This window comes from Gymnogyps californianus, chromosome 25 (genome assembly GCF_018139145.2).
Source record: "Gymnogyps californianus isolate 813 chromosome 25, ASM1813914v2, whole genome shotgun sequence".
In the NCBI taxonomy this organism is placed as follows: Eukaryota; Metazoa; Chordata; class Aves; order Accipitriformes; family Cathartidae; genus Gymnogyps; species Gymnogyps californianus.
In genome coordinates, this window is record NC_059495.1 from 7,086,724 (window position 1) to 7,111,213 (window position 24,490).

At 53.2% G+C, this 24,490-nt stretch overlaps 1 protein-coding gene across 4 annotated transcripts in view; it reads left to right on the forward strand.

Annotated features, from left to right (window-relative positions):
- The window catches only part of ETS1 (ETS proto-oncogene 1, transcription factor), a 70,703-nt gene that overhangs the window by 18,457 nt on the left and 27,756 nt on the right, over positions 1-24,490 (forward strand). For 3 of the 4 annotated variants that reach the window (XM_050910925.1, XM_050910926.1, XM_050910927.1), the window contains exon 1: positions 6,917-6,986. The exons of the other annotated variant lie outside the window; for it this stretch is intronic. In XM_050910925.1, the coding sequence (XP_050766882.1) occupies positions 6,917-6,986 (70 nt within the window). Of the gene's footprint in view, positions 1-6,916; positions 6,987-24,490 lie in introns of those variants that run through there. 4 annotated transcript variants of the gene reach the window in all.

The following is a 24,490-nucleotide window of genomic DNA, read 5'->3' on the forward strand; positions in this document are numbered from 1 at the left end:
ATGTCCTTTTAGCTGGGCTAATTGTTAGGAAATAGCAGAGTCTTTGTTCAGCCCCAGCATGTGGCCTGTGATCTCTCAGAGCCCAGGGGCTGCCCGCTTATAATTTTAGACAGATCTATTCAAGCCTGCTCTGTAGCGCTGGGCCGAACAAGACGGGTATTGTTGGAGAGCCAGGATCGCCGTCCAAGAAAACCACCCCGAAAAACCCAAACACGTGTAGAGAGGAATATTTCTCTGTCGTTTATTCACTATCGGGCCGGGTTGCCAAGCGGAGACAATTGCAAGCGAGGAGGTTTCCAGCGCCGGGCGAGGGTTTTTCCTCTTTGAAACACATACGCAGGCGAATCCTTCATCCCAGGAGCGATGCGGTGGGCTGAAGGGGTGTCTCCGCCAGCAGAGCCTATCTGGGGAGGGCAGCTTTAGGGCTTTAATTGCTAGTGTGGGTCTCATCCTGTAATTCCCTTGCTGTGGGCTTGGTGTACGTGGGGTAATCGTGCCCATCGCCGTATTATCTCCGTAGACTGGCTGTAGGCACCTGTCATCTCATGGTCACGGTGGGACAGTGGTTTGGGCTGGAGGGATCTTGGCTGTTGGATCAGTGTCTGTGCCTCCCAGGGTCCTGCGTGACAAGGGACGGGAATCCCGGTTCTCTTTCCTGAGCTTTCCCCTCAAATCTCTCTCTGGCGAGAGAGAGACCCCTTCACGGTCCCCAGCCCCTGAGCTTTTCCTTCAGGACTGCTGAACTGATGCTCCCAGCCCCTTGTGAACTGAGAAAGTGTCATTTCATTAAAAAAGGGAGATGGAGGCACAAAAGTTTGTAAGAGGTCATGTAGCAATATTGACCAGGAATTCAACTTTCATCTCTTGAACCCCTCTGTGTGGCTCCTGGCACCTTCATGAAAGTGAAATGTGGCTGTTACTTGGTAATTTCTTGAAGCAGTGGATCTTTTTTTGTTGGTGGTGGTTTTTTTGAAAGATTGAAAGAGCAGATAAGTGTTAGTGAATACAGTCTGGCTGTCCAAGAGATCTGCTTTATTAGCAATGATCCCATTGCCTCTCGTTCGTAATCCCTCACCTGTGTCCCAGGGAAGGGGATCTCAAGGACCATCAGAAATTGGTTCAGAAACCTCTGTTGCCAGAGACCAGTGAATGCCAAGGGTGAAGTCGCAAGCAGAGATGTGTTGCTTAATTCTGAGCTGGCTGCATTTTTTTCTGCTATGAAGGAGGCTGCCCAAGAGATCTGACCAAAGATGAGAGGTCCTACGGGTGAGGTTTGATGTGTATCGTGTGTGCGTGCTCAGAGTAATTGCGAATATCAAGAGTTAAACAGCAAAAATCCTCAGGTTATGTTTACCAAGAGCTCAGCACTGTTACTTGAGGAGGAGAGGGAAAATGTACCAAGAGCAAACAGCGCTGCAGAACAGCTTACGAGGATTTTCCATCCAGCCAGCTCTTCCTGCAGGATAACAAGTGAGTGACAGCACCCCCCACCAACGAAACTCAAGGCAGAATTACACTGCTCGAGCCCAGATTAGCTAATCAGGTTATGAATCAGCATGGGACCTCTGGGAAACCAATAGCTGGAGGCACTTGAAGATGCTCAAGCAGCTTGTGAGACTGTTGATTGAGGAACCTACGGCGTGCGGACCGGAGCTGTCGCTCCCTCGCAGCCACGCAGGGATGTGTGTGTGCTGGAGTCCTGACTCCTAGCTGGCCACAAAGATGCTTTTGTGAGCCATCTCCGCTGGGAAGTTAATGAGAGCAGGAGTCGGGGAGGCTCGGAGGCGGCTTCCTCTGCTCGCGCCTGGAGGGCAATCAGAGGACGGTATTGTGGCAGCGATGTCTCGGGGCTGAGCCGGGGCCTGAAGTCTGGATCTCCGCAGCGTGAACAGAAACTTGCTTTTAACGCAGCCAGCGTGGAGGATGGGGGTCTTTCCGTGACTCCAGCCCTACAGCGCGGAGCAGCAAGGGGACCCCAGAGGCTACAGCCATCTGGGTCATGGAGGAGCCAATGCTTTCGTGATGGTCATCACCTCTTGGCCACAAATGCTAGATCTGAGAGCAGCCTGCCTTCCCTACAGACAGCCCCGGGGCGCACATGCAGTACGTGCTGCCTAACAAGCTCTATTTCCATGCCCGCTGCTTAGCCAAAAAGGGGAGGCTGTAGTCACCAGGACTACTAATCTAGCCTCCTTTTACCAGCGTGGAACAACTCACTCAAATACTTCCCAGCTATTACAGCGCTTAAAAGAATTTCTCATATCATTTTAAATTCCAGGAAAGGTATCTCCCTGGGGAATAGTCATGGCAGCTGCTTGCTCTTTCCTCTCATTGCAGAGGGCCACCTCCACTCCCAGAGCCACCTCCCTGCTCTTTCCTTTCTTGGAGTGGTGGCTGCTGCTCTTTCCAACAATGTCACCCTTACGATAAATCCTTTCATGTCTCCGTTTCTCCCTGGAACTGCACGACACTTTTTTTTTTTTTTTTTCCCCTTCCCCTTTGCTCCTGATTTTTGTCTCATGCCCTCTGGATATTGTTTACTTGACAAAACATCAAACCGAAGCCCTGACTGCTTGCGGTCATTAAAAATCCCATGGCAGTTTTGGGGAAGGCTCCAATTTGGCTAATTACGTTCTGCCATAAATATCCCCCTGCAGTTTTAATTGGATATGGTGTTCTTCATTTCCTGTCCATAACAGCTGGGTGGTGTTGCTCCGCGTTATTACGTAGCCGTTGTATTTCACCCCAGAGGTGGCCGCGTTTTGGTAGCAGCGGTGCTAGGAAAACCTCCTTTTCCAGACTACCGGTAACACCTAATCCTGAGCCTGCTGTAATGAGAATGGGTAAATCCGAGGGAGAGGAGAAGCTATCCCAGCTCCGTAACATCTGGAGGAAAGCCAGCAGCTGGCCGTTTGCAAAAGGGCCATGACAGGAGCGAATTTGGCCCTGCCAAAGGGAAAGAGCCGGCCCCAGCTAGGAGAGAGGTCATGGAAGAGCAGTCCTGCCTGCACTGCGCATTCGGAAATGGGTCTCGTAATACCTTTCCTCGACGCTAAATGAATAATTATTATTATTCTTTTAAACCAAGGTTAGTCAGCGTCCCTGGGAACAATGTGGCTTTACTGCCCGTCCTTTCTTTGTTCCAAACTGTTGAAAAACAGTCAGGCTGCATTGTGGAGGGAGGGCAGATGGTTATCTCCGATCAACGGCAAAATCTTTTGGCTATATTAATGGCAGGAGGGCTGCTCTCCACAACTCGGCATCCTCCCTCGACAGGAGAGAGCCTGAATAGATATTAACGTTGAATAACGACAGAATGGAAAAGGAGGGTGAGACTTGGATGTGGAAGAGGAAAGATTTTTCTAAAGCCTGTAAGCAGCAAATAGGAACCAGTTGCTGAGGCAAAGTCATGTTTGGCAGGTCTTGGACTCCAAATGGTCACATCCCAGCTGAAGAAACTAATCAATGGATTCCTTCCATGCCTTCTGTGAACACTGAGCCATTGAGCGGCTCAGCTGGAGTTCAGAGCCAGGGCTTTCATGTTGCAGGCTCTGAAGTGAACACAAATTAAGGCGGCCGCTAGGACGGAGTCGAGTTCGAAGGAGAGATTCAGCTGCCATAGGAGGAAATCTCTGTCCGCAGGCTCTCCATTCTTTTCCTCCACTTTGGAGGTTTTTGCCCCGGTGCTACTTTTGGAAGCATTTCTAGTTTCCCCGCACGTAGGGGCTGCCATACATTGCACAAGCAAAATGAAACAGAAGTTTGGGGGAGCATGGAGGCGGGGTGAGGCAGGGGAGTGGAGAAGCTCAAAGCTTCGCCGCAGCCATGCTGCACCAAGCTGTGGCTTAGTGTCATCGGCTTTGCGGGATCAGGGCTGAGCCAGGATGCCAAGAGCGTGCGTATCTTTCCTAATAAAAAACACACAAGCTGCGAGAAAGATCTTTATTAGAGCCTTTGTACTCATCCAGAAGAGAAGGAGCCCCATTACAGGTGCGCCGGAGTTCAGCCAGTCCTTGAGACCGTTAACGCTTGCAGGAGAGGCCGAGCCAAATGCATCGGCCCACGGGAGCAAGGCTGAAGCACAGACACCGCAGGGGCAGCCGCTGCCTCCTCCGGTGCCGCTTTTTAATCCCACCGGCAGCTCCATCTGGGACCATCTCTGCTCACGAGAGCCTTCTCCTACGTGGCGTTGACAGCCTGTCCCCATCAGCGCCCGCTCGGGCGAGCCCCGGCGACCTTGCCGCGCGCCTCCTCTTCTGTTTCAGTCTGGGGATCGTGGTTCGCTGCAGGAGGCTGCGCTCGCTCTGAGCAGGGGGGATTATCGAGCGCCGCCGAATCGGGGCGGCGGGGGGGGGGGGGAAACGCTCGGGTCATTTCAATACGGTTGGGACCGCAGGTGCTTTCTGATGGCTTCATCGCCGCGGCCGAGAGCCCGCAGCCAGCTGCGTAAACCCGTCCCCGCCGCGCCAAGCGCGCACACACGCACGCACTCTCCCACACTCGCCCCGCCGCAGAGATCGCAGCCTGCCTGCGCGCACGCTCGCCCGGGAGTTTGCAGCGCGCCGAGCGAAGTGTAGGAAGGGAAAGATTGTCAGGCTGTGATAACTGCATCAGGTTTCTCTTCCCAAGCCTGCTCTGGAAGGGACCGTACAGAAAGGCAGCTGCTTCTCCTGAACGCCCCTTTGATTTTCAACTGGAAACGTTCTGCTAAATCTCCTCTCTATAGTTTCTTGCTTCAATCATTGCTGTCCATCCCATGTGGGGAAGAAGGGAAAGAAACCCAAAACAAAGGGCAGGTGTAAGCACATTATCCTGCACGGGGGGAGGCAATGGGGACCAAGTTTTATCCTTACAGCCATCCTCTTTTCACTTTCGGATTTCCAGGTTCATTCCTGTGGTAGGTTTCAAGCCAAGGACCTACCAACTCGAGGTTTCAAACCTTGTGCCCTGCCTGAGCATAGCTCAGGTTCTCCAAAGCACACGGGAGTCAGTGGAGGGAGGTTATATATTGGTCACACGGCGAATTGCTGGTTCTACTCCGCTGCTGCAGGAATAGGTTGCCCATAATTGAGCTTGCAAGTAAATTGGAAACACGATTGCCTGTAAAATTGGAAATGCGAGTGCTTGTCAATGAGTGGGGCACCTGAAAGATGAACTTTGGGCCGGAGCTAACGGCCTGCCCGGCTTTGCTAGCTCTCAGAGTTCCTGCTGGCTGCGTCTTTACCTGCGCCTAGGTAAAACCGGCTGCTTGTGTGAGCCAGAATCAGGCTCTCAATTTCTGGCCCCAGCACCTTGCAGCTTCTTTTAGTTACATGAACTTTCCAGTTATAAATACAGCTTAGGCGACTGAGAAAGGCAGCACTGAAGAAGCTAGAAATAATCCTGAGCTGTAACGTTTGCATCTGCAGCTCATCTTCCAGTGCGTTTGAAGGTTTCAATGGTGTTTGCAAGCAGGACCCTGGTTCATCCTATGGGTTAGCGGGCAGCCTTGAACCCCGGAGGCTGACTCACGTGGCTGCTCTCTGCCCTCTGTTACAGCCGGGATGTTCATTTAAGCCCATCTTTGATCAGAGCAGCCCGGTCTCTGCCAGTGTGTTGGAGACTGTTAAGACTTTCGGAGTGAGCGAACCACAAGAGCTGGTTGCTAATGACTTTTTTTTTTTTTTTTTAACACTTGTACCGGTAAATTGACATCTGTGAGTCATAATCTCCCTTCTGCTCTGCCGTTTGTGGTCTGAAGTTTGTGCTACCTAAATATAATAAAACATATTTCATGTGAAAACCGATATTCTTCTGTTAACTTCACGCCATGCTGGCATGATACTCATCTTGCATCTTTAAGATGCTTTTTATCCAGTCACTTCCCAAACCTTTTTGGCCTCCCACCTGTACGAAGCACGCCCGTGAACAACCGCCCCTGGCCGTCACCCATCGCCACACGACTGAGCGTGCCTGTGCACACACGCTCTGCCCTGACCGTGCCCGCGCATTCGGATGCACTTGCGGGTGGGAGCGGATCGGGCCTCTCCGAGCAGGCAGCAGTGCCGGTGATGCGAGCGATGAAGGGGTGATGCGAGCGTGAAGGAGTGATGCGAGCGTGAAGGGGTGATGCGAGCGTGAAGGAAGGGGTGATGCGAGCGTGAAAGGCGGCGGTTCGTGTCGAGACAGGCAGGGTGAAGGCAACTGGCCTGGTTTCAAGAAGCATCGGTTTTCGGCAGGCCGCCGCGGCTCCAGCTCAGGGCTGCGTGCAGCTCAGCGGCATCTTCCCGTGCTAAAACTGCAACTCCCTTTTCCCTTCGTGTTTTGGGGCTGGGATGCAAGCAGAGGTTGCGGCGGAGGCGCAGCAGCACCCAACTTTGTGCTGGATGCGCTGACACCCCCCACCCCCCCATCACCCCGTACCCCCCTTCATCCCGCACCCCCCCATCACCCCGCATCCCCCATCCCCCTGGACTTCTCGCCTCCCCGGGCCGCGCCACTCCCTCGGACCCCGGGGCAGCTCCGGCTCCGCTCCCCGCGGCGCCGGGTGCCGGGGCCGCCTCCGGGGCGGGGGCAGGCGGGTCCCTCCCCGCCGCTGTCACCGCTCGGGGCCGGCCCAGCGCCCTCCCCTCGGCGGCTCAGCCCGGGCCGGGGCGGCGGCGGCGGCGGCGGGGGACGGGCGAGGCGGAGCGGCAGCGAGGGAGCGCGGAAGGGCGGTGGAGGAGCGGAGCGGAGCGGAGCAAGAGAGAGGAGCGAGGGAGCGCGGAAGGAAGGAAAGAGGAGGAGGAGGAAGAGGAGAAGGAGGAGGAGGGAGGGAGGCAGGCAGGCGCCCGGCCGCCGCTGCCCCGGGCGCCCCGCTCCGCGCACGGCGGGGCTCAGCAGCCGCCGCCGCCGCCCCCCGGTCCCGGCGCGACGCCCCCGCGGCGCTGCCCCAGCCATGAAGGCGGCGGTGGACCTGACCATCATTAAGACGGAGAAGGTGGACATCGAGCTCTTCCCGTCCCCCGGTGAGCGCCCTGCCCTCCCCTCCGTCTGTCCGTCCCCCCCCCCCCCTCGCCGGGGAGCCCTGTGGATCCCTTCTCCCCCTTTTTCGCAGCGAGGGCGGTGGTGGGGAAATATCTGCCCGGTGACGGCTGGGTTTGGTTTTTTTTTTGGGGGGGGGTGAGATGTCTTTGGGAAGGGAAAATGAAACGCACCCCCCAAGTTGCAGCGGAGCGGCGCCGCCCGGGCTCTGCCGCCCGGCCCTGCGCTCCCCCGGCTCTGCCCCGCAGCACCGCTGGGGGAAGGCGAACTTGCTTTCCGAGCAGTTTTAAGACTTTCCACCACCCCCCCCACCCACCCCCTTCTCTTAAAAAACAACCCGCCGCCCCTCCAGCCTCCTTTTCTCATGCTTCTGGCATCCTTGAGAGGATGTAGGCAAGCACCTCCGGCTGGGAGGCAGGAGAGATGCACTCGGATGGGTTTGTTTTTTTTTTTTTTTTTTATGAGCTCCCCGGGACACCCCCACCTTTTCCCGAGTGGGTGAGCCACGCCGGGGCTGGCAGCCCTGCGCAAACTCCTTATCTGGGATGTACGTTCTCCCCATCCCTCGCTGGAAATGTCTTGTGTGGTCCAAGCACTCCTGGTATTTGGGAAGCAAAACTCCAGCGGTACCTCCTTTAGATTTACCACGTTTAAACCAGGAAAGCCCGCTGCTTTGATTCCACACCCCCCCCCCCGCCCCGGAGCTGGAGAAATGTGTGGAGGAAGGGTGCAGGAGCTATCAGGGAAGATAGCAACATGTTAGTGAAACGAGGCGTGTGGGTTTTTTTGTTGTAGCGATAAGTTCAGCTGCTGCTGGCTGTGGTTAACGCTAATAGTTGAGCCTTTACCATAATGAGGACTGTTGTTCACATACTGATGTCGTCTGACTGCCTGCTGACCCCAGACACTCAACTGATTCCTGTCTTGCTCAGTCGAGGTAGAGGATGGGGCTTGGAGAGCCCGCAGGGAAAAAAACTTCTCTTTCTGGGTACGAGGGACGGTGAAATGAGTCCTGTTGCTTCATCTCTCCCTGCTGTAACTCCCACTGCGCTGAAGTGGAGGTTTGCTGGATTTTGTGTGGCGCCGGTGCGGCGAAGAAAATCAAATTAAAGATAGAGTTGTGCATTTCTTTGCCAGTTAGCAAGTTTCTAGGAAACCCAGAAAGAGGGCTCAACTCCTGCCAGGCAATATGATTTGAGGCTGCATGTGGGAAATAATATGACAGCTGACTGCTGGAGTGCAAGGGGGGCCGGAGCGGCGCAGGGGTTGGCGCTCAGACTTAAAATAGATGCTCGTGTAGAATCAGCTTGTCTGCAGAGAGCTCCAGTAAATCGGCACACACCTGGGGGATCTGCCACTGATGGGCTACATGGTGTCTGATGCGGGGAGAGTGTCTTTTGCGTGATCCATCTTCCCGCTCTACCTGCACGTAGAGAGGACTCGGTCACCAGTTATAGCTATTTCGGTGCTCTGTGCCTCTGACAGCAAGGCTGAGCCTGGCTTTCAGGTATGGGCTCTGAAGGGCCAGGCTTCAAAATGCAATGGGGATGCTGAAGATGTTTTTCCAAAGCACCTATGCAGGTTAAATGAGAGGCTCTGGTGGAGTTGAGGACCTGTTCGTGCCTATTTCCTAAAGCTTTGGTTAAAAGAACATTTACTGGAGACTCATTCCTGCGCTTCAGGTCGTGACAGTAGTCTGTTTGCTTGCAGGGGAAGAAAATGGGATAGGAAGAAACACTTGGTCCGTTGGGGCAGGGCTGGGGGGATGTGGGGTTTGTTTTTCAGTTCAGACCAAAGTATCTGTTTAAGTTTACACGTCTCCTGGCATGGGTGAGAGCATGTTACAGAGGCGTCTGTGTTGTTTAGGTGTTTGAGCATTGGATCAATGTAATTGCCTTGTGCCTGAAGTGAGGACTCGGTGTTTTGCGCTGCCTTAACTTCATTTTCTTCTCTCCATGAAAGCTCTTTTGCAGCTTATGTCAGCAAGCAGTTTTTAGAGTTGACCGAAAGTTTAAACTTGGGCAGGAAGAGCGGTGAAAAACAAAAACCCAAAAGGTAAAAAAGAGCTGACTCCCTATCGACTTCAGCTGCAGTCGCTTCTGTTTTGGTGGCTGCGCTAACACTGTGAGCCAAAAAGGTCAATGTTGTCAATTAGCTGGCTTAACCTCATTTCCCCTCTAACTTTTTAGAGAATGCTGAAGCTTTCTTGCTTGGTTGGATTGATGTTGAGAGAAGCAGTATGGATCCCAGCTTACGTTTCTGGGATCCAGCAATGCCATGTGTAGGGGACATAACTTTTCTCTGCTCCTGTCTGGTTTGGGCTGCATCTGTGGACTTAACTGCTCCCTGATGGCTCGTTCAGCCCCTGGTCTCGGTTGCTGAGTCTGCCACCAAACGTGCCCATTGCCCTTCTTTTCAAAATGGGCTTTGGCCTCGCTGAGAAGGAGTCCAGCCTCTTGTTCCTTTACATGCCAGCAAGCAGCAAGCAGATTTGCTTCACGGTATCCATAGGGTTAACCTTACACAGGGAGAGTCGTTGCAGGCATAGGTTTTCAATTGTGCAAGATGTTTAATGTGCCAGGTGCTTGATGCCCTGTAAAACTGCAGAGATGCATTGGCCGCACAGTACCGTCCCCCTCTCACTCCCCTGAAGTAAAACCCTGCTCCAACCCACACGTGCAGGCAGCCTCTGTGTGTAAAAGTTAGATGGGATTTGTAGTGTGTCCAAAGGGTTTAAAAATAACCTGAAAGGGATGTGGAGTTGTACAAAGCTTCCAAAGCCAAATTCCCCCCCGCTGTTGCCAGCAAGAATGTATGAGTGAGATGAGTAGGTCAGGAGCCAAAAAACCACCGTGGTGGGCTTCTCCTTTAATATACAGGTTATATGTGCATGGGTTTTCATTATAAGGATCTGATAGAGTAGATGGCAACATCACTTTTGATTGCAGATGTATGACTGATCCACCAATGGGTTGGTGGGACTTAGTTTACCGGCTTTTTTTCAGACAGTAAAAACCCAAACCATGCGAAAATCAACCCTAACGGGAACTTAACCTTGCGACTGGTAAACGCTGCCCTCCGCAAACAATTTGTTTCCTCCAGTTCTGCAAAAGCTCTGTTTGCTCTCTGTGGTCAGAGTTAAAAGCAGGTCCGCAACCCTTGCTGGAAGCTGGCAGTGTTTTAATTGGGACTCCCAAGTACTGAGAGATAACGACATTTCTTGCTAATGAAGCTGCTGACTTGCTGCCCCCGAGGCGTCCCGCAAGGTACGGTAGAAGGGCTGTAATGGCAGGAGGTGATGCTGGGCATCACAAGTGAGGCAGAGATGCTGGGCTCCCCGTCCTCCTGCATCCACTCCCCCTCTTGCTTCCTTTCTCTGGAGGTGTGTTACGGGCGCAGTGGTGGATTTGTTCCTGTCTAGCATGAAAAGAGGAATTGGTCTGTGCACATGTAGTGTAGAAATCCTGACTGCCGGGAGACGGAAGGACCCTGCGCGTTTCGGCGCTTCCCATGTGTACCCTAAGGACAGCTGGGAGACAGACGCGTTGTTTCCATTGGCCTGTGCGTGGGTGGCATCCCAGGGGTGTATTTTTATCTGGCAAGAGCCTTTCCCTCTGTTTAAGATTTGGGACAAAGTCGGGTCAGGGCTGAAGCAACGTTTCTTCTGCTGTGGTTACTGCAGGGTACAGGGAAGCGGACAGCTTCTACCCAGCGTGTATTCGGATGTAGGACCTGCCTGCATCACACCGCTTCCCCTTCCCATAGCCAGGTCAATCTTTTCTTTTTGTCCTTTGCTTTCGCTTTCAGTGCAGGCAAATAAGGGAGTTTGCATTTAAAGTGGAGTCTTCTGGCAAATGCATACCCTCCTCCGCAGTGCCTTGCTGCAAAGTGCTTTACGAGCCTGAATGCGTCTTCATTATGGTCATAGGATGGGATCCTTCATCCTTCCCTCTGTCTTGTCTAGGGAGGGCAAGTTTCCAGCCATACCTTCGCTCCGAGGTCTGTATATATGTGCACAGAATAGGGTCACAGCTGGATCAGCGCATTCAAGGGGAGTCAACTTGCTGAGCTGGTTGGGGATAAGAGCAGTGCATAGGACTTGGAACATCTTCTCTTCCAAAAAGGAAGGTTTGATCCTGCGTTATCTTTGCACAGCGCTGAGACTCCAGGCTGGTCCCTGCAGCTCTGTCAGCCACTGGGTGACTCGGTTTCCCTGCTGCTGTTAAGAGATCCGTCTTGTTGGTGGCTTGCATGGTCACGTTTTCGCATGTGGGATGAAACTCAGCAGCAGAACACCAGCATTTCCCTCTCTGCTTCGAGATGTCCTCTGTCCCTTCCTCTGCATCAGTTGTACTGGACGAGCACTTACCTGTCCTCACTGGGATGGGCTGCGCGCACACAAAATGCCAGAGTGTTTGCCTGGAAGCCCAGCAAAGCCTAGGGAAAGGAAACAACCACTGAAAGGTGAAGTGATTTCAGGGATGCAGAGAATTGCATCCGGCATCTGTCTGAATGCTTTTGCTTATGCATTAACAGCAAAGGTGAGAGCTTGGATTTGGCTGTGGATTGCTCTGTGTGGGCATGAATCATCAGCCAACAAGGGCGAGACTCTAATAAATTGAGGGCTTTGGGCTCCTCTGGCATTTTCGATGCTGATTGCCTGTGGAGGAGGTGAGAATTTGAACTGAAAAAGAGCAATTATCTTTCTATGCACTTACAAAATGCCCATTACTGTGGTATCCAGCTAGGAGGAGCAAGGAGAGCTTCCCAGGAGGAAGGGGGCTGTCTGCACCTGGCTGCCACCAGCTCCAGCTTTTTTAGTGTCAACTTCTGTCTACTTAAGGGACAAAGCTGTGAAAAGAGGTGGATAGAGGGCAGCTCCATAGACCTTTCCTTCAGGGATACACAGACTAAAGCGCATCCGTGACTACAGCATTTTTAACCTGGGTACAGGGAGTGAGATGTCCAGGAAAAAGGAGCAAAGCCCCATTCCTTCCACTTTTTCATCATAAACTCCCCAAAGCATGTAACAACTGTGTAATTACAGTGTTGTTACATGAAGTGGCCACTAATTTACCATGTAATTACAGCGTGCCATGCTTTGATAGGCCTTATAAAATGAAGGGATAACACGGTCTCATGCTGGAATACCACGCTTGAGCTCTCCAAAGCGAGCTGACGAGCACGTCGTATGCCATCCTGCTCTCCCAAATCCATAGCAGATTGCTGGCAGGCAGGCAGCAAGTAGCTGGGAGCGTGCACGCTCTCCGACGGGTCTGTGGCACGTTGAGTTTTACCAGGGGAGCCAGCTTTTGAGTATGCTGCTGTGAAAAAGCAGCAACTGCATCCTCCTGGATGGATCCCTGCCATGTGGCTGAGCTGGGGGGGGGGGGGAGGCAGCGGGGACGGGGTTTAGGGTGCAAAGGTTGTCCTGTGGTTAGACCCTGGGATGATAGTTTGATGCTGGAGGTAAAATGGAAGGTGGCTTGGCGTTCTTCACCAGTTGCTGTTTTGGTGAGAGCAGATACGTCTCGGGCACTTGGGGAAGAGGTAGGTGTGAGTAAGATCAGACTTTTGTCTGAATACAGTTTAGGGATGTAAACTTGCAGATCTGTCATTCCGAATGGCTGTTTTCGGTTGTGGTACCGGTATCAGCTGGGATTTTGGGGAAGAAAGGAACAAATCCAGGTGGATTTGTCCCAGACAAGGAAAGAGGGTCTTTTCCTTTTTGCACTGTCAGCTCATCCTTGCATGGGCACAAGGTGAGCAAATTACATGACATGGGAGGGCAAGTATCATTGCTGTCCCTGGAATGGATCCAAAGGATGGAACTGCTGGCATCTTCCAGGCTTACAAATTTTGCTCGAGGGAAGACTTGTGCTTGGTAGGATGGTGCCAGGGGACTAACTGAAGTGAAGAAGGAGGGGGTGATCTGCCTTACTCAAGCATTAAAATGCCCCTGGAGCCAGGAACTGACTCTTCATTGCACTGTGAGGTTGGGGGAACCCCACAGAAACTGGGGTCTTCCTTATGGGTGCAAGATTGTGCCTCTGTACGTCAAGACCTGACTCTCCAGATTTGCTTCTCGCGAGTTATGGGCCAGTTTGTAGCTTGTCCAAATCAGTGTAGCTCCACTGAAGCTGGGGATATATGCTCTGATCCAGCGTAAAGCCTCATCACTGCAGAAGCCAGTGGGACAAATCTGTAGCCGATATAAACTGTACAGCTGTCTCATAGCCAAAAATTGGGCCTTCATCCCCCCCTTTTTTTTAACCCACGACATAGTTATACATCTCAGCTCTTTTGTTCCTCTTCCGTGACTAAGCTGCTCACTGCCTGTGTTTCTTTTTTTTTTTTCTTCCTTCATTGTGTAGTTTATAATCTTCCAACTAGATACAGAAAAAAATTTGTTTGCAGCGCTGGCCAAGAAGGCTCTGGTTTCACTGGCGTGGGGCCATGCTTACATCTCCAGTCAAAATACTGCTGGTTGAACAATAAATATTTATTGATTCTCCTACAAGCTCCTACATTTTTCCCAGGTGCAGTGGAATTTGAGGGGGGCCACTTGAGTCTTGCCCATCGCAAAATTGTGAGATGGCTCCAGAGATAACGGCTCTCTGGTGGTCTCCGATGCAAAGGTGACCCTTGCAAAGCTGGGTTCAGTCCTGCTGTACAGCCCTGCACGTCCAGCCTATAGATCTGCTCTCTTCTGTCCGTCCCAGCTTCCCCAGGTTGGAGGATTTGTGCCTGTGACCGCTGGGTGGTAATTATGTGAAAAGGTGCAAATCTGCAAGTCGCTTTACTTGCCTGAATATCTCCTTGAACACGGGAGGGACTCGTGTCTGGAGGGGATAGATAGTTTGATGTCAGGTCCAGAAAGGTGGCAAAAAAAAAAAAAAAAAAAAAAAAAAATCAGTGTGGTTTCAGTTTGTAATTTGGTTAAAAGGCTCAGGCTTCGTATCTAGATTGTAGACACTCGCCGGATCTGAAAGCGTGTAACATTAACAGGCTGCAAATGTTTGCATGCAAAGCCTGAGCTTCTGCAAGGCTGCGTGTGTTTAGATGAAGGCAAAGCTCTTGGCGCTTGCATTCAAAAGTGCTCTAAGTTGTTCTGTTCCCTTGTTGAATGTGGTGGGTGGCTCAGAGTAACTTTTGGCTTATTTAGCCCCGGATGGGGGGCAAACCCAGAGCTCTCCACCGTTGCTCGCCTCTTTCTGAACTGTGAGATGAAACTGCACATTTTTGTGTTGAGGTTTTTTTTTTTTCCACTCAACTGGCAAAGATCTGAGACCTGGTTTGCTCTTCTGTCCCGTGAACAGCGTCAAGTCATTGGGGCAATATCTGTACGTGCAGGACCGGGCAGGCGATACATTTTTCCCCATCGCCTCCCCTGGTCTTGCTGAGCATGCACAATTTTTTGACGTGCCTCAAATTGCTGTCAGTGCCTGGCTCCCTCCGTCCAGCGACCTGCTCTGTGCACCGTGCCGGTGGACCTGTTTTTTGCAAGAAGCCAGGATGCTGTGCTGGTGCAGCGCAGCCGTTCAGTCCCGCATCTGGTTCCTGTAGCCACGCAGCCTGTGGATAAATATAACCCGCCAGAAAAATATTACAAATGCAAGGAAGAAATAACAGCTTTCTTTCCCAGAGAGGAAAATCCCCTCGTTTCTGTGGCTCCCTCTGGTTTGGGAATGAGAGCTGAAGATCAGAGGTTACTGTGAGTCCTCAGCTATTTGCCGTGCGCCGGCGGCAGCCCCCGTTGTGGATTGGGATGTGCAAAGTCGCAGGGCTCTGTCTGGGTCTGAGCTGGTCGGGTTCTGGGGCTGTAATTCCCGTCCTCATCATCTCGCGGCTGGTGTTGGACACAGCAGCAGTCCCCTGCTCCAGCAATCCCCTCCTTTCCAGCTTTTTTGCTCCTGTTAAACCTTTTCTGTAAAGCCAGAAGAGGCAGAGACCTCCATCTCAGGTGGCTGGTTCAGAAAACCCAGCGTTGTTTGAACTGCAACAAGTCTCCGGTGGGCTGAGCCGTGCTGGCTCAGCATCCCCCAGCACTCTGGGTGGGTTTGCAGGCAGGATTGCTCTCCTGTAGGATGTGGCTGCGTGTAGGAAACCTTCCCTGCTGAAGACCATGTTGCTGGGGTGGCTGTGGAGCTGCAGGCCGGCTCCTAACCCCAGCTAAGTGTTCAGAGCTTGTTAATGAACGAAATGCATTTTCTTACGCGGAGGGGATTTTAAATTGGCTCCACATGGATTATGTATGTTGTCGCACTTTCCCGGAGGGTGATGGCATGAGTAGGAATGTGGGTTTGATGAAAGAAGCCAGACACTGAGTCAAAAGCAGAGCGACTCCCCCCGCGCTCCCCTCCCCGTGCCCCCTCTCCCCCCCATCTCATTTCAAATATTTGACGTGATTCCAAGGCATTCTTCAGATGGCTGGTGGGGAGCTCAGGACAAGCCAGCCAGTGGGACTTTGCTTTTTTTTAAATGCAGCATGCTTTTGGGGCCTCTGACCCCAAAAGATGTTGAAGAAAGGCTTGATGAGACCTGGTTTTAGGGGAAACTGAGGCACAGTGCCCCTATTACACTGCAGCAGGGACATGGGAGCACCCCCAGCCGTGTGCTCCAGGTCTCCCTTTACTTGCAGTATTTAGATTTTCTTATGGTCTGCATTAAGACGTACTGCACCGCTCTGGCTCCTCCACAGCACCAGGCAGGCCAGGACCCATCTGCCTCTCAGGATTTCCAGTTTGGGTGTACTGGTTGACTCTGATTTGGGCTGGGAGCTAGGCTGGGGGGGAGGCGAATGGCTCAGCCCTGCGTCCCTCCAGGAACCAAGTTTCTTGCACAGCAGGATGACGGTTGCGTGTCCTCATGGTGGCTGGAGTCCTGGGCTGGGATTTCCACTGGGATGCTGCCTCTCCTGGGATGTCCTTGGAGGTCTCTGGATAAAACTGCTGACTAAGGGAAAGCTGCCGCTGATGTTGCAGCCAGTAGACCCCAGAAACTGGAGCCGGACACTGGGAAGCGCTTTGGGGTTTGTTTTCTGTTGCCTTTTTTTTTTTCCCCGTCAGCACCATCTATCACAATAATCAAAATGTGGCTTTTTGACCCACATGAAAGTTTTTTTTTTCGTAGGTGTCTGCATGTGTTTGTGCAAAACCACTTAATTTTGGTCAGTGTTCTGGAAGCAGCAAGGGCTTTTTTTTTTTTACCTTTTAGTTTTGAGAAATTGTTTACCGAAACCTGAACCGTCAGAAGAAACAACTCGCAAAAGCTGAGTACTCCTGGCTTTTTCCACTGGAAAATTAAAAAAAGATGTAGTGGAACACGTGAAATTTGGGTCTTTTTTTTTTTTTTCCTTCTTTTTTTACACATTATTGTTAGAAGCGGTTTTAAAATGCAATGCCAAGTGCTTTCTCTTTTAAAATGCTCAAGGCATGTTACCCAACTGCTCCGTCTCTCCAGACGGCTTCGTGAGGTCAGTAAACACAATTCCTCCTCGTTTGCAGCCAGAAGTGGGGAAAAACTCGTTTACTCAATCCCCAGCATCAGCCGCAGGCGGCAGATGAGTCCGGCAGGTTGGTAGCAGCATCGTGGCTCCCCATCCCGTGCCCGGACCCCGTGGCATTTCCCGGACCCGTCCTTTTGAAAGGATGCGATGAAATTTGGACTTGATGTCAGAGGGCTGTCCCCGGTTCTGGGAAGCCCGGTGCCGGTGCGGTGCTGGGAAAGTTTCGCTTTCCAGCGTCAGCAGTGGGGTTTCGGAGCTGTCACAGTAGCCGTGGCCCGGCGGGGTGGTTAGTCACTGGGGCTGGTTTCCATCCCTTTAAGCGGCTCCAGATTTGAAGCTGGCTCTAAAGCTTGCAACTTGAAAGGCCCCGGCCGTGCGCCTGTTTTGCCTTCGAGCTGGATGACTCGCGCGCGTTCCTGGTTTCAAACGGCCGAGCTGCGAGCTGCCGGGGCCATATGGATCCTATAGAGTGACCTGGCTGCCCGTTGGACCAGGGTAATGTCAACAGGGTGAGGAGGGAAGGGGGCTCGGCAGGGAGCGGGGGGCTGCCCCTGCTCTGAGCTGGTCTCGGGCTGGACCAGCCCTCTCGCTGCTAGCCCAAGCCATTTGGCATCTTCAGGCTATGATCGAGGGCTGCCTCTTCCTTGGCTTCCCCAGGAGTTTACTGGCTGCTGGTCCCAAGCACTCATTGAAAGCCGGAATTAGGCCTAAAAAAAATTTAAAATAAAAAAAAAAGGGAAGAAGGGGGGGGGGGAAAACCCCAGAGAAAAAGAAGAAAAGCAAAGGGGAGGGATAATGTGCCTTTAAACAGCTGTGCGCCAGCATGTGTAACTGCGCTCGCTAATCTGGTGACTAATTCGGTGCGTTGCAAAGCAGCAGCGAAGCCGGCTGCCAAGCCAGGCTGCGTCCTCGGCCGAAGGCTCGAGGAGTCATCGGGTCCCCTCCCTCCTTTCATTCCGCGCCCCACCGGGGCGCCGTTCCCCCCCGCCATCCCCCAGCCGCACCACCACTCCCCATGGCAATTTATTTACTCATCTGGAGGGCACAGCCCCGGAGGTCTCTTGACTCAGCAGTCCGGGGCCGATGGGAGCCGCGGGAGCAAATTCCAGGCAAGAAATAATCTCATGACTTGTCTCGGAAAAGATTGCTCCGAAAAGATCCCCTTACGGTCACGGAGCGCTCCGTGCCGGCCCCTCCGGCAAAGCCCTGACGAGGCTCCCGATTTCCCAACCTCGGGGAGCCGGGGCAGTCAGCCAAGGCAGCCCAGGGGGACTTATTGGACCTTTCTCCCTTGGAAAAAGAGGGATGGTTTTGGAGACGAGGGGGTGGCGTGGGGGCCCCGGAACCGGTGCCTGTCCCCCCGCCAGGGTACAGGGGTGTGGGGAGCTGGAGCTGGCTTGCCAGGGCAGGGAGCCCAGAGCTCGAGGTTGTGTTGATTTTTGGGTCATTCCTCCTTTTTCTTCCCCGTCTTCCCAGGGAGGGATTTAAACCCTGCCTTTGTCCCCACGCAATTTTGGTTCTTCCATCAGTGTTTTTGCTCAGACACTGGCATTACCTTCAGCAGGGCTGGCACCGTGGATGACTTGCGAATCGTATTTATGCTTTTTTTGCCTGTTGGCTTTTTTTCATCCTAAGTGTCTCTCTCACCCTGGCCTTTTTCCCCCACCTCCTCCCCAACCAGAGTCACTTGAATCCCATCCCCTTTTGAAGGCACTTTGGGAGGTCTGGTCCCATGCCCAGTGCCTTCCCACGGGTGCTGGGAATGGGGTGGGATTAGACCAGGTTGGGAATCGAGGATCTTTGCAAACCTGCATTTTTTCTGGGAGGAAGGCTGGCCCCGTGGGTGGGCAGGGCTGCTGAGCTGACAGCTCTCGTACCTCCTTCGTACAACCGGGATCAAGGCTCGGGAGCGCACAGCTCCTGGGGCTGTGACCACAGGGACACAGGTCTCTGCGGGCGTCCTGCCTCCCTGGAAGGGTGCCCGTCCACCGCAGCGGCCGTGCTGCCTTTTGAGATGAAGATGCCTGGGGAGAGGAACCAGTCTGTGGCTCCTGCTCCCCATATACTTACAGTTTCACCCCAGCCCCTAAGCAGCAGGAGCTCGGGGCCGAGCCGCTGAGGGCAGCAGGGAGGCTTGCACCCCCAAGCCACCCGTCCAGGGCCCTGCCGAAGCTCCTCCAAGCTTGTTACAGTCGGTGGAGGATTCCCAGAGTTCCTGGCAAGGGCTCCCGGCTCCTGAGTCGCCCAAAGACACCCCCTCCACCCCCTCCTCCATTTACGTCTCCTCCTAATAGCCTCTTGGCCTGAGCAGCCGAATTCAATCAGCCCTTTCACCATCTGCTCCCAGGCACTTCTGCCGGGGAAGGCTCGGGGCCAGAGAGGCTGTAATTCCTTAATAGCTTCCGGATGCTGCATGCGGGGTGGATGCGAGGGCTGCGAGTGTCTCAGCCTCTCTCCCCCCAGCCTTCGCTGAGATTTCCAAGCTTGGGCTTCCTCTGGGCAAATCCGAGCACCTCCAGCCTCTCTGATTTATCCCTGCCCGCCCTTTGCTCTCCCGTCTCTCCGGGCTGAGGCCAATAGGTGACATAATCCCCGTCCCGGACAACCCTTGGCTCTGGGATGGGGATGACTGAAGCTGATGGGGCAGCCTAGTTTGTCTTTGGCCGCCCTCCCCAGCTCACTCCCACCTTCTTCGTCTTCCCAGGGCTTTGTTTGGCCCAGTCTCTGCGCTGGTCCCTTCCCTGGTGGGAAGTTTCCTAGAAGGAGGAGCTGGAAAAGAAGACCTTCCCGGGGTTGGTTGGGAAAACCCTTGCATGGGAATGCTTGATAACCTGGAGGTTGCATGGTATAGCCCAGAAGGGGCAAAGCCCAGGAGCTTTGTGCTCACCCTGGGATGGAGGAGGCTTAATCTCGGGGCTCTTCAGCTGCCTGGTGTACTTGGGAAAATCCCCTTGTTCTTTGCCTTTGTTTCCTGTCTGCTTAAAAATAAATAATACCAGGAGAATCGTTCCTGGGATGTTGTGAAATGAAATTGGTTTGGCACCAGTGTTTCTGAGGCACTCTCTCTGGCGTGGGCTGGAGAGTTTTGGTTCCCAGGTTTCTCCCAGGGCCCTTTCTGGCCTCCATCACCGGAGGAGCTGAGCAGCTTGGTTCGCTCTTTGGGGACAGGGAGGTGAAACAGTGTCAAGCTGGCAGGCAGAATCCAGGGATGGCCTTGTCCCTTGTCCCCTCCTGGCCCCAAGGCCGGTGTGAAGCTGACCCTCGTTCGCCTTGCCCCAGCAATACCTTGGCTTGCACGGCTTTCAGCCTAGCCAGCAAAATCCTCCCCCGTGTGTGGCTGCTGGGGGGGGTCATCTGCTGCTGTGCAAAGCACGGCAGTCTCAGGGCCGGTGGGTGGAAGCATTCAATGTGCAATGGGTGTAGAGCATGTGTGGCTCTTGTTCATGGGCTGGGACATGGATGGTGTCGTTTGGTGGCATTAGTGGAGTCACAACCCTGAGGGCTGCCTGGGCAACCGAGGAGATGGGGCTGGCTCGGGCAGCAAAGCAAAGAGAGCAGGTCCTTTGCTTTGAGCATCTTTTACCTCTTCTGTTTAGTTGGTTCTTTCTCCCTTCCTGTTAAATCATGCTGCGCTGAGAGATGCAGCTAGCGTAGGGAAGATGCTTGGAGTGTGCAGTGAATATTGCGAGCTACTTTGGTTTTGATTTTAGCTGCAGGGGGCTGTTGTGTGTATTTGTGAGCCACAGAGAGAGGGGAAGGATACCTTCAGAGAGGAGGGGTCAAGGTACTTGCAAGTGCAAGTCTTTAGTGGCAGTAAATCCAGCGATGCAAAGAAGAAAATCCATATCTAGCGCAGGGGAATTAGAGGTATGTGGATCGTTACGCTACCTGCCATTTCTTGGCAGCTGCTAGCAGAGTTGACTAGTTGCTCTAAAGAGTTATAAATAATTTTGTTGATGAAAATGATTGATTATCCTTGGTCTAATATTATTTAGTCAGAGCAAACAGTGCTGAGATTTACCAGCCGCGCTCTGACCTCCCAACCCTGATCTGTTTACAAAAAGCCTGTGCAATTATTTGTTTGATTTCAAAGCTAAATATCCTAATCTCTCCTCTTCTCCTTTGGTAACTGCAAAGACAGCTGGACAGCTCGGCCTGATAAGGGAGGACAGACCTGGAGTCCTCGTGTGCGGTGGCAGGTTCCTGGGCAGAAAGGGACGAGGTGGTGAGATGGGGACCTGATGGTCACCAGGTGAGGACAGGGTAAAGCTCTTGGGCTTCTTCTGCTCCTCCGCACACACTCGCCTTGCTCATCGAGTGCTGCCTGCGCTTCCTGGGCAGAGCCGAAACACTCCCTGCTGTATGGAGAAAAAAAAAGATGCTATCAAAAGCCTAATATTAGAAGAAGGGCTTTCGCTGGGTAAGGCAGCAGCAGCGATCCCTCTGCAATCCATGGGGGATGTGATACGCTGCAACTTGCACCCTCCCATTGAGCAATCAGCCACGTTTTTTTGCCGGCTTGGCTGTACGTCTGGCTGGCGTTGCCCTGAAGGGAAGGGTTGGCCAGGAAGGCTGCGGAGGTGGGGGTGGGACGGGCGGCAGGAATCTGCAGCTGCAGAGCGATGTGGCAAGCTTCGCCTCCATACCCTGCCGCCCTGGGGCAGTGTGCATGCTCCGGTGACCCGGAGCTGCCGAGCCTCCCTTCCTCGTCATCGGCTTGATCCCTTCTGCATCATGGGCTTCGTGCTCTCTGCAGCATGTGGAGATGTCCTGGGCTTGAGGAATGCTGTAGGAATACATGTGGGCACCTTCCACTCGTGACTGATGGGCACTTTTATTGTGTGAACACCACCAACGTGTCTCCACAGCAGATCCAGCCCTTCCAGCTTTAACAAACATTCTTGGTTTATGAATGAGAGAGCTGGTGAGTGGAGGGGAGTGACTTTGATGTGGAGGGAGATATTCTGGGGGTTGAACATCATCCTAGCTTGAGGGCACTTCAGACTGTGTCCTGCCATGTGGTACCCTCGTGTCTGGCATGACGTGGCATTGACTCAGCCTGGGGGCAAGGGCTAAGACCAGGACACAGAGAGATCAGTTTATGCAGGACTTGGGCTGAAAATGAAGTGAAGGTTGGGGAATTCCTTGGGACAGACAGATTAGAGGCATTTGGCTGAGCATCTGCATGTCTGTTCCCTTCCTGAGGCAAGGAGAATTGAGGCTCCTTTTTAGGACCAGTGGGCTCCCAGCAGCAGGGACATCTGTGGAGTCGGTCTACATCAGAAGTGTGTTGTATCGTGGTGATGGGCAGCACAAATAATTGATTTTTCATTCTGGGCACGGAGTCATTTCACATGGCCGTGGATATGCAATGAAACCATCCTGAGCTGTGAGGTCATGCGTAGCTGCTTACAGAATGTGTTGGCACAGCACGTTCTTCAGGTGTGTTTGAGCCGACTTAGAGTGGTTGGGATCTCTTCGTGGGCTGATGAAAGAGCTCAACATGAGTGAAGTTTCCTTGGCCCTTATCCCTATTGTGAGGGGACAGCCCTGCCAAGAGATCTCAGCCTTCCCTTTTCACACTTTTGATCCTGACAGCATCTTCCTCGCACAATGCACTGCCGATTAACCTCAACCCGGCCTTGCAAAATCTCTGCTCTCCCTTTTCTGGGAGACTATCACGTGTGGTTTGGCAGTCCCATCCTTCCCCGGAGCAAGCAGCTGGAGGTGTTGGAGCTGAATCCCCATTGCATGTCTGTCTGTATCCCCAGATGATGAAGGAGAGGGAGATTAATATCTGGAGGAGAGAGTGAGGGCTTGTTTGGATAGAGAAATGCTCAATCTGAACTGCTCGGGTGTGATTACAGTAGTACCTTGGTAGCATCCTGTGTGTGCTTTTGCAGCCCAGGGTAAATCTATGTTAGGGTACTGGGATGCATCCTTCTTTTGGGACAAATCCTCCAGTCGCGTCACTTCTTCATCGAAGATGCCAGAAATGGCATCATCAGCCAGAGATTTGAGGTGAAAACAGCCAAAGTCCTGGTTTTAACCTGGCTGGGAAGAAATGTATGTTCTCGCGGATGGTGGGAAGCGCTGGGTGTGGATGACCTGGACCACTGTCTCCTCTGCGGAGTGCCAGAGCCCAGCCGTGGGTTTGCTTTGGGAGGGCTCAGGCCATGCTCTTGTGGCTGTGGAAACCTCCGGGGCGGTGAAGCCAGCACGGCTGGCCTTGCAGGGCTTCCAGCCCAGCCCGAAGAGAGTGAGGAATTTCAAGAGGCTTCTGGTCCCAGGCGTGAGCCATTTGAATACCTCGGGCACCCTTCCAAGAAGCAAATGAATATCTAGTTGTTTGTTCGGTGGGGATCGCTGGGTTTTTGGAGGTTTTTTTTTTTTCTTTCTTTTTTTCTCATTGCTGTTGGGCAATTTGAGCTTCGCTGCTGGGACTCGGGGTGTGAGGAGCCGAGTTTTAGCCGCTTGTTTGCAGAGGAGCATCTCCCGGAGCTGGAGCACTGATGCGGGGCAGCTGACACGGGCATGACCTGGACTTGCTATTTACACTTGACCTCCTTTCAGTCGGGGCTGGGTGTCCATTACAGGCTTTGCTGAGCCCACCCCGTGCTCCCATTACTGCGTGTGTGCCTGTGCATGGGGATTAGAGCTCTTTAGCAGCGCAGTTAGCGGGGATTAGAGTGAATTATCACAGGGGAAGCATGTCTCTTAGGTTTGCGCGAGGCAGGGAGTGTCCTCCTAGCCCTGCTAAGGAAGGATCGGAGGCAAGCAAGCCTGAAAGTGAGATGCTAATCCTATCTTCAGAGAGGACGCCCCGGCTCATGTGATGTTCGATTGGGAAAGCGGGAGGGTGAAGGGCGATAAGGGCCTGACTGCTGCAAGAAGAGGTTTCGACTCCCAAGCAGGAGTGGTTTGGGCACGTGGAGGTTGTTCCTCGCTGCCTCTGCGTTGGCTGCAGCCTCCTGGTCTGGCTATCACCAGAGCGCTGACCTGGGAGCTCAGCCTCCGCATGGGTTTTGCACGGGTTTAATTAACTGCCGTCAGGCCGGCGGGTTTGGAAAAGGCTTGCGCAAGTTTTTAGTTGCGATGCTGTTAAATCTAAAGTGACAGAAGCCGTTTTGAAGCTGATTCAATAGTGTTTGCCTTTGTGGGGGGGGCTTGTGTTGAGTTAACGACAGTGCTGGAGCTAAACCACGGTCTCTTTGCACAGCCTAACCTCTGCTGTTGCTTCGTCTTGATGGAAAAATCTTTTTGCTGACTGCTTTGCATAGTTTTGACAAGTGGTGTTAAACCGTGGCCACGTTCCCCAGCCTCAGAGGTGGCCGCATCTCCCCAGTGCTTGCTTTTATCCATCTGTGCTCCTTGCAGCAGCTGAAATGGGGAGGACGGAGCGAAGCCCTCCACCGAGGGAAGCCCCGCTTCAAGTTGCTGTAGGAAGACGAACCGTAGGTCCTGTCCCTGTCTGCTGAGGCTGGGGAAACTTTCCTGTAATTGCAGCGAGCATTGACTCAAGCCCTGTGGTTTTGCTTAGCTTCGGTCCAGGGGTTTCTCTAGCACTTCTTTCCCTCCTCTCCCCCACAAAAGCTGGGGAGGACCAAGCGAGCTGACCACCAGGCTGCTGTTCCCCTGCGAGCTCCTGGGACTGCAGGGGATGCCGCTTTCCCAGGATCTCCGTCCAACACCCACATCATAAAGCTGAGGGGGAGAGAGAGAGAGCAGAAAGGAGCCTGAATGAGGGCAGCAGGCAGGCTCGGACGGTGAAGCCTGCGACTTTGATAGCATTGGGATAGTGGGTGAAGCATCCTTTCACCTGCCGGTGTTGCTGGTTCCTCACCAGCTGCAAGATACCCAGAGCCAAAACAAACCCTCCTTCACCTTTTGGTTGCTCTGTGTCCAGTTTTCCTCGTGGGCATGTCTCCCCCGAGCACCCTCTTCTAGCAAGCTTGCACCCAAGCAAGGGTGTCTCCATTT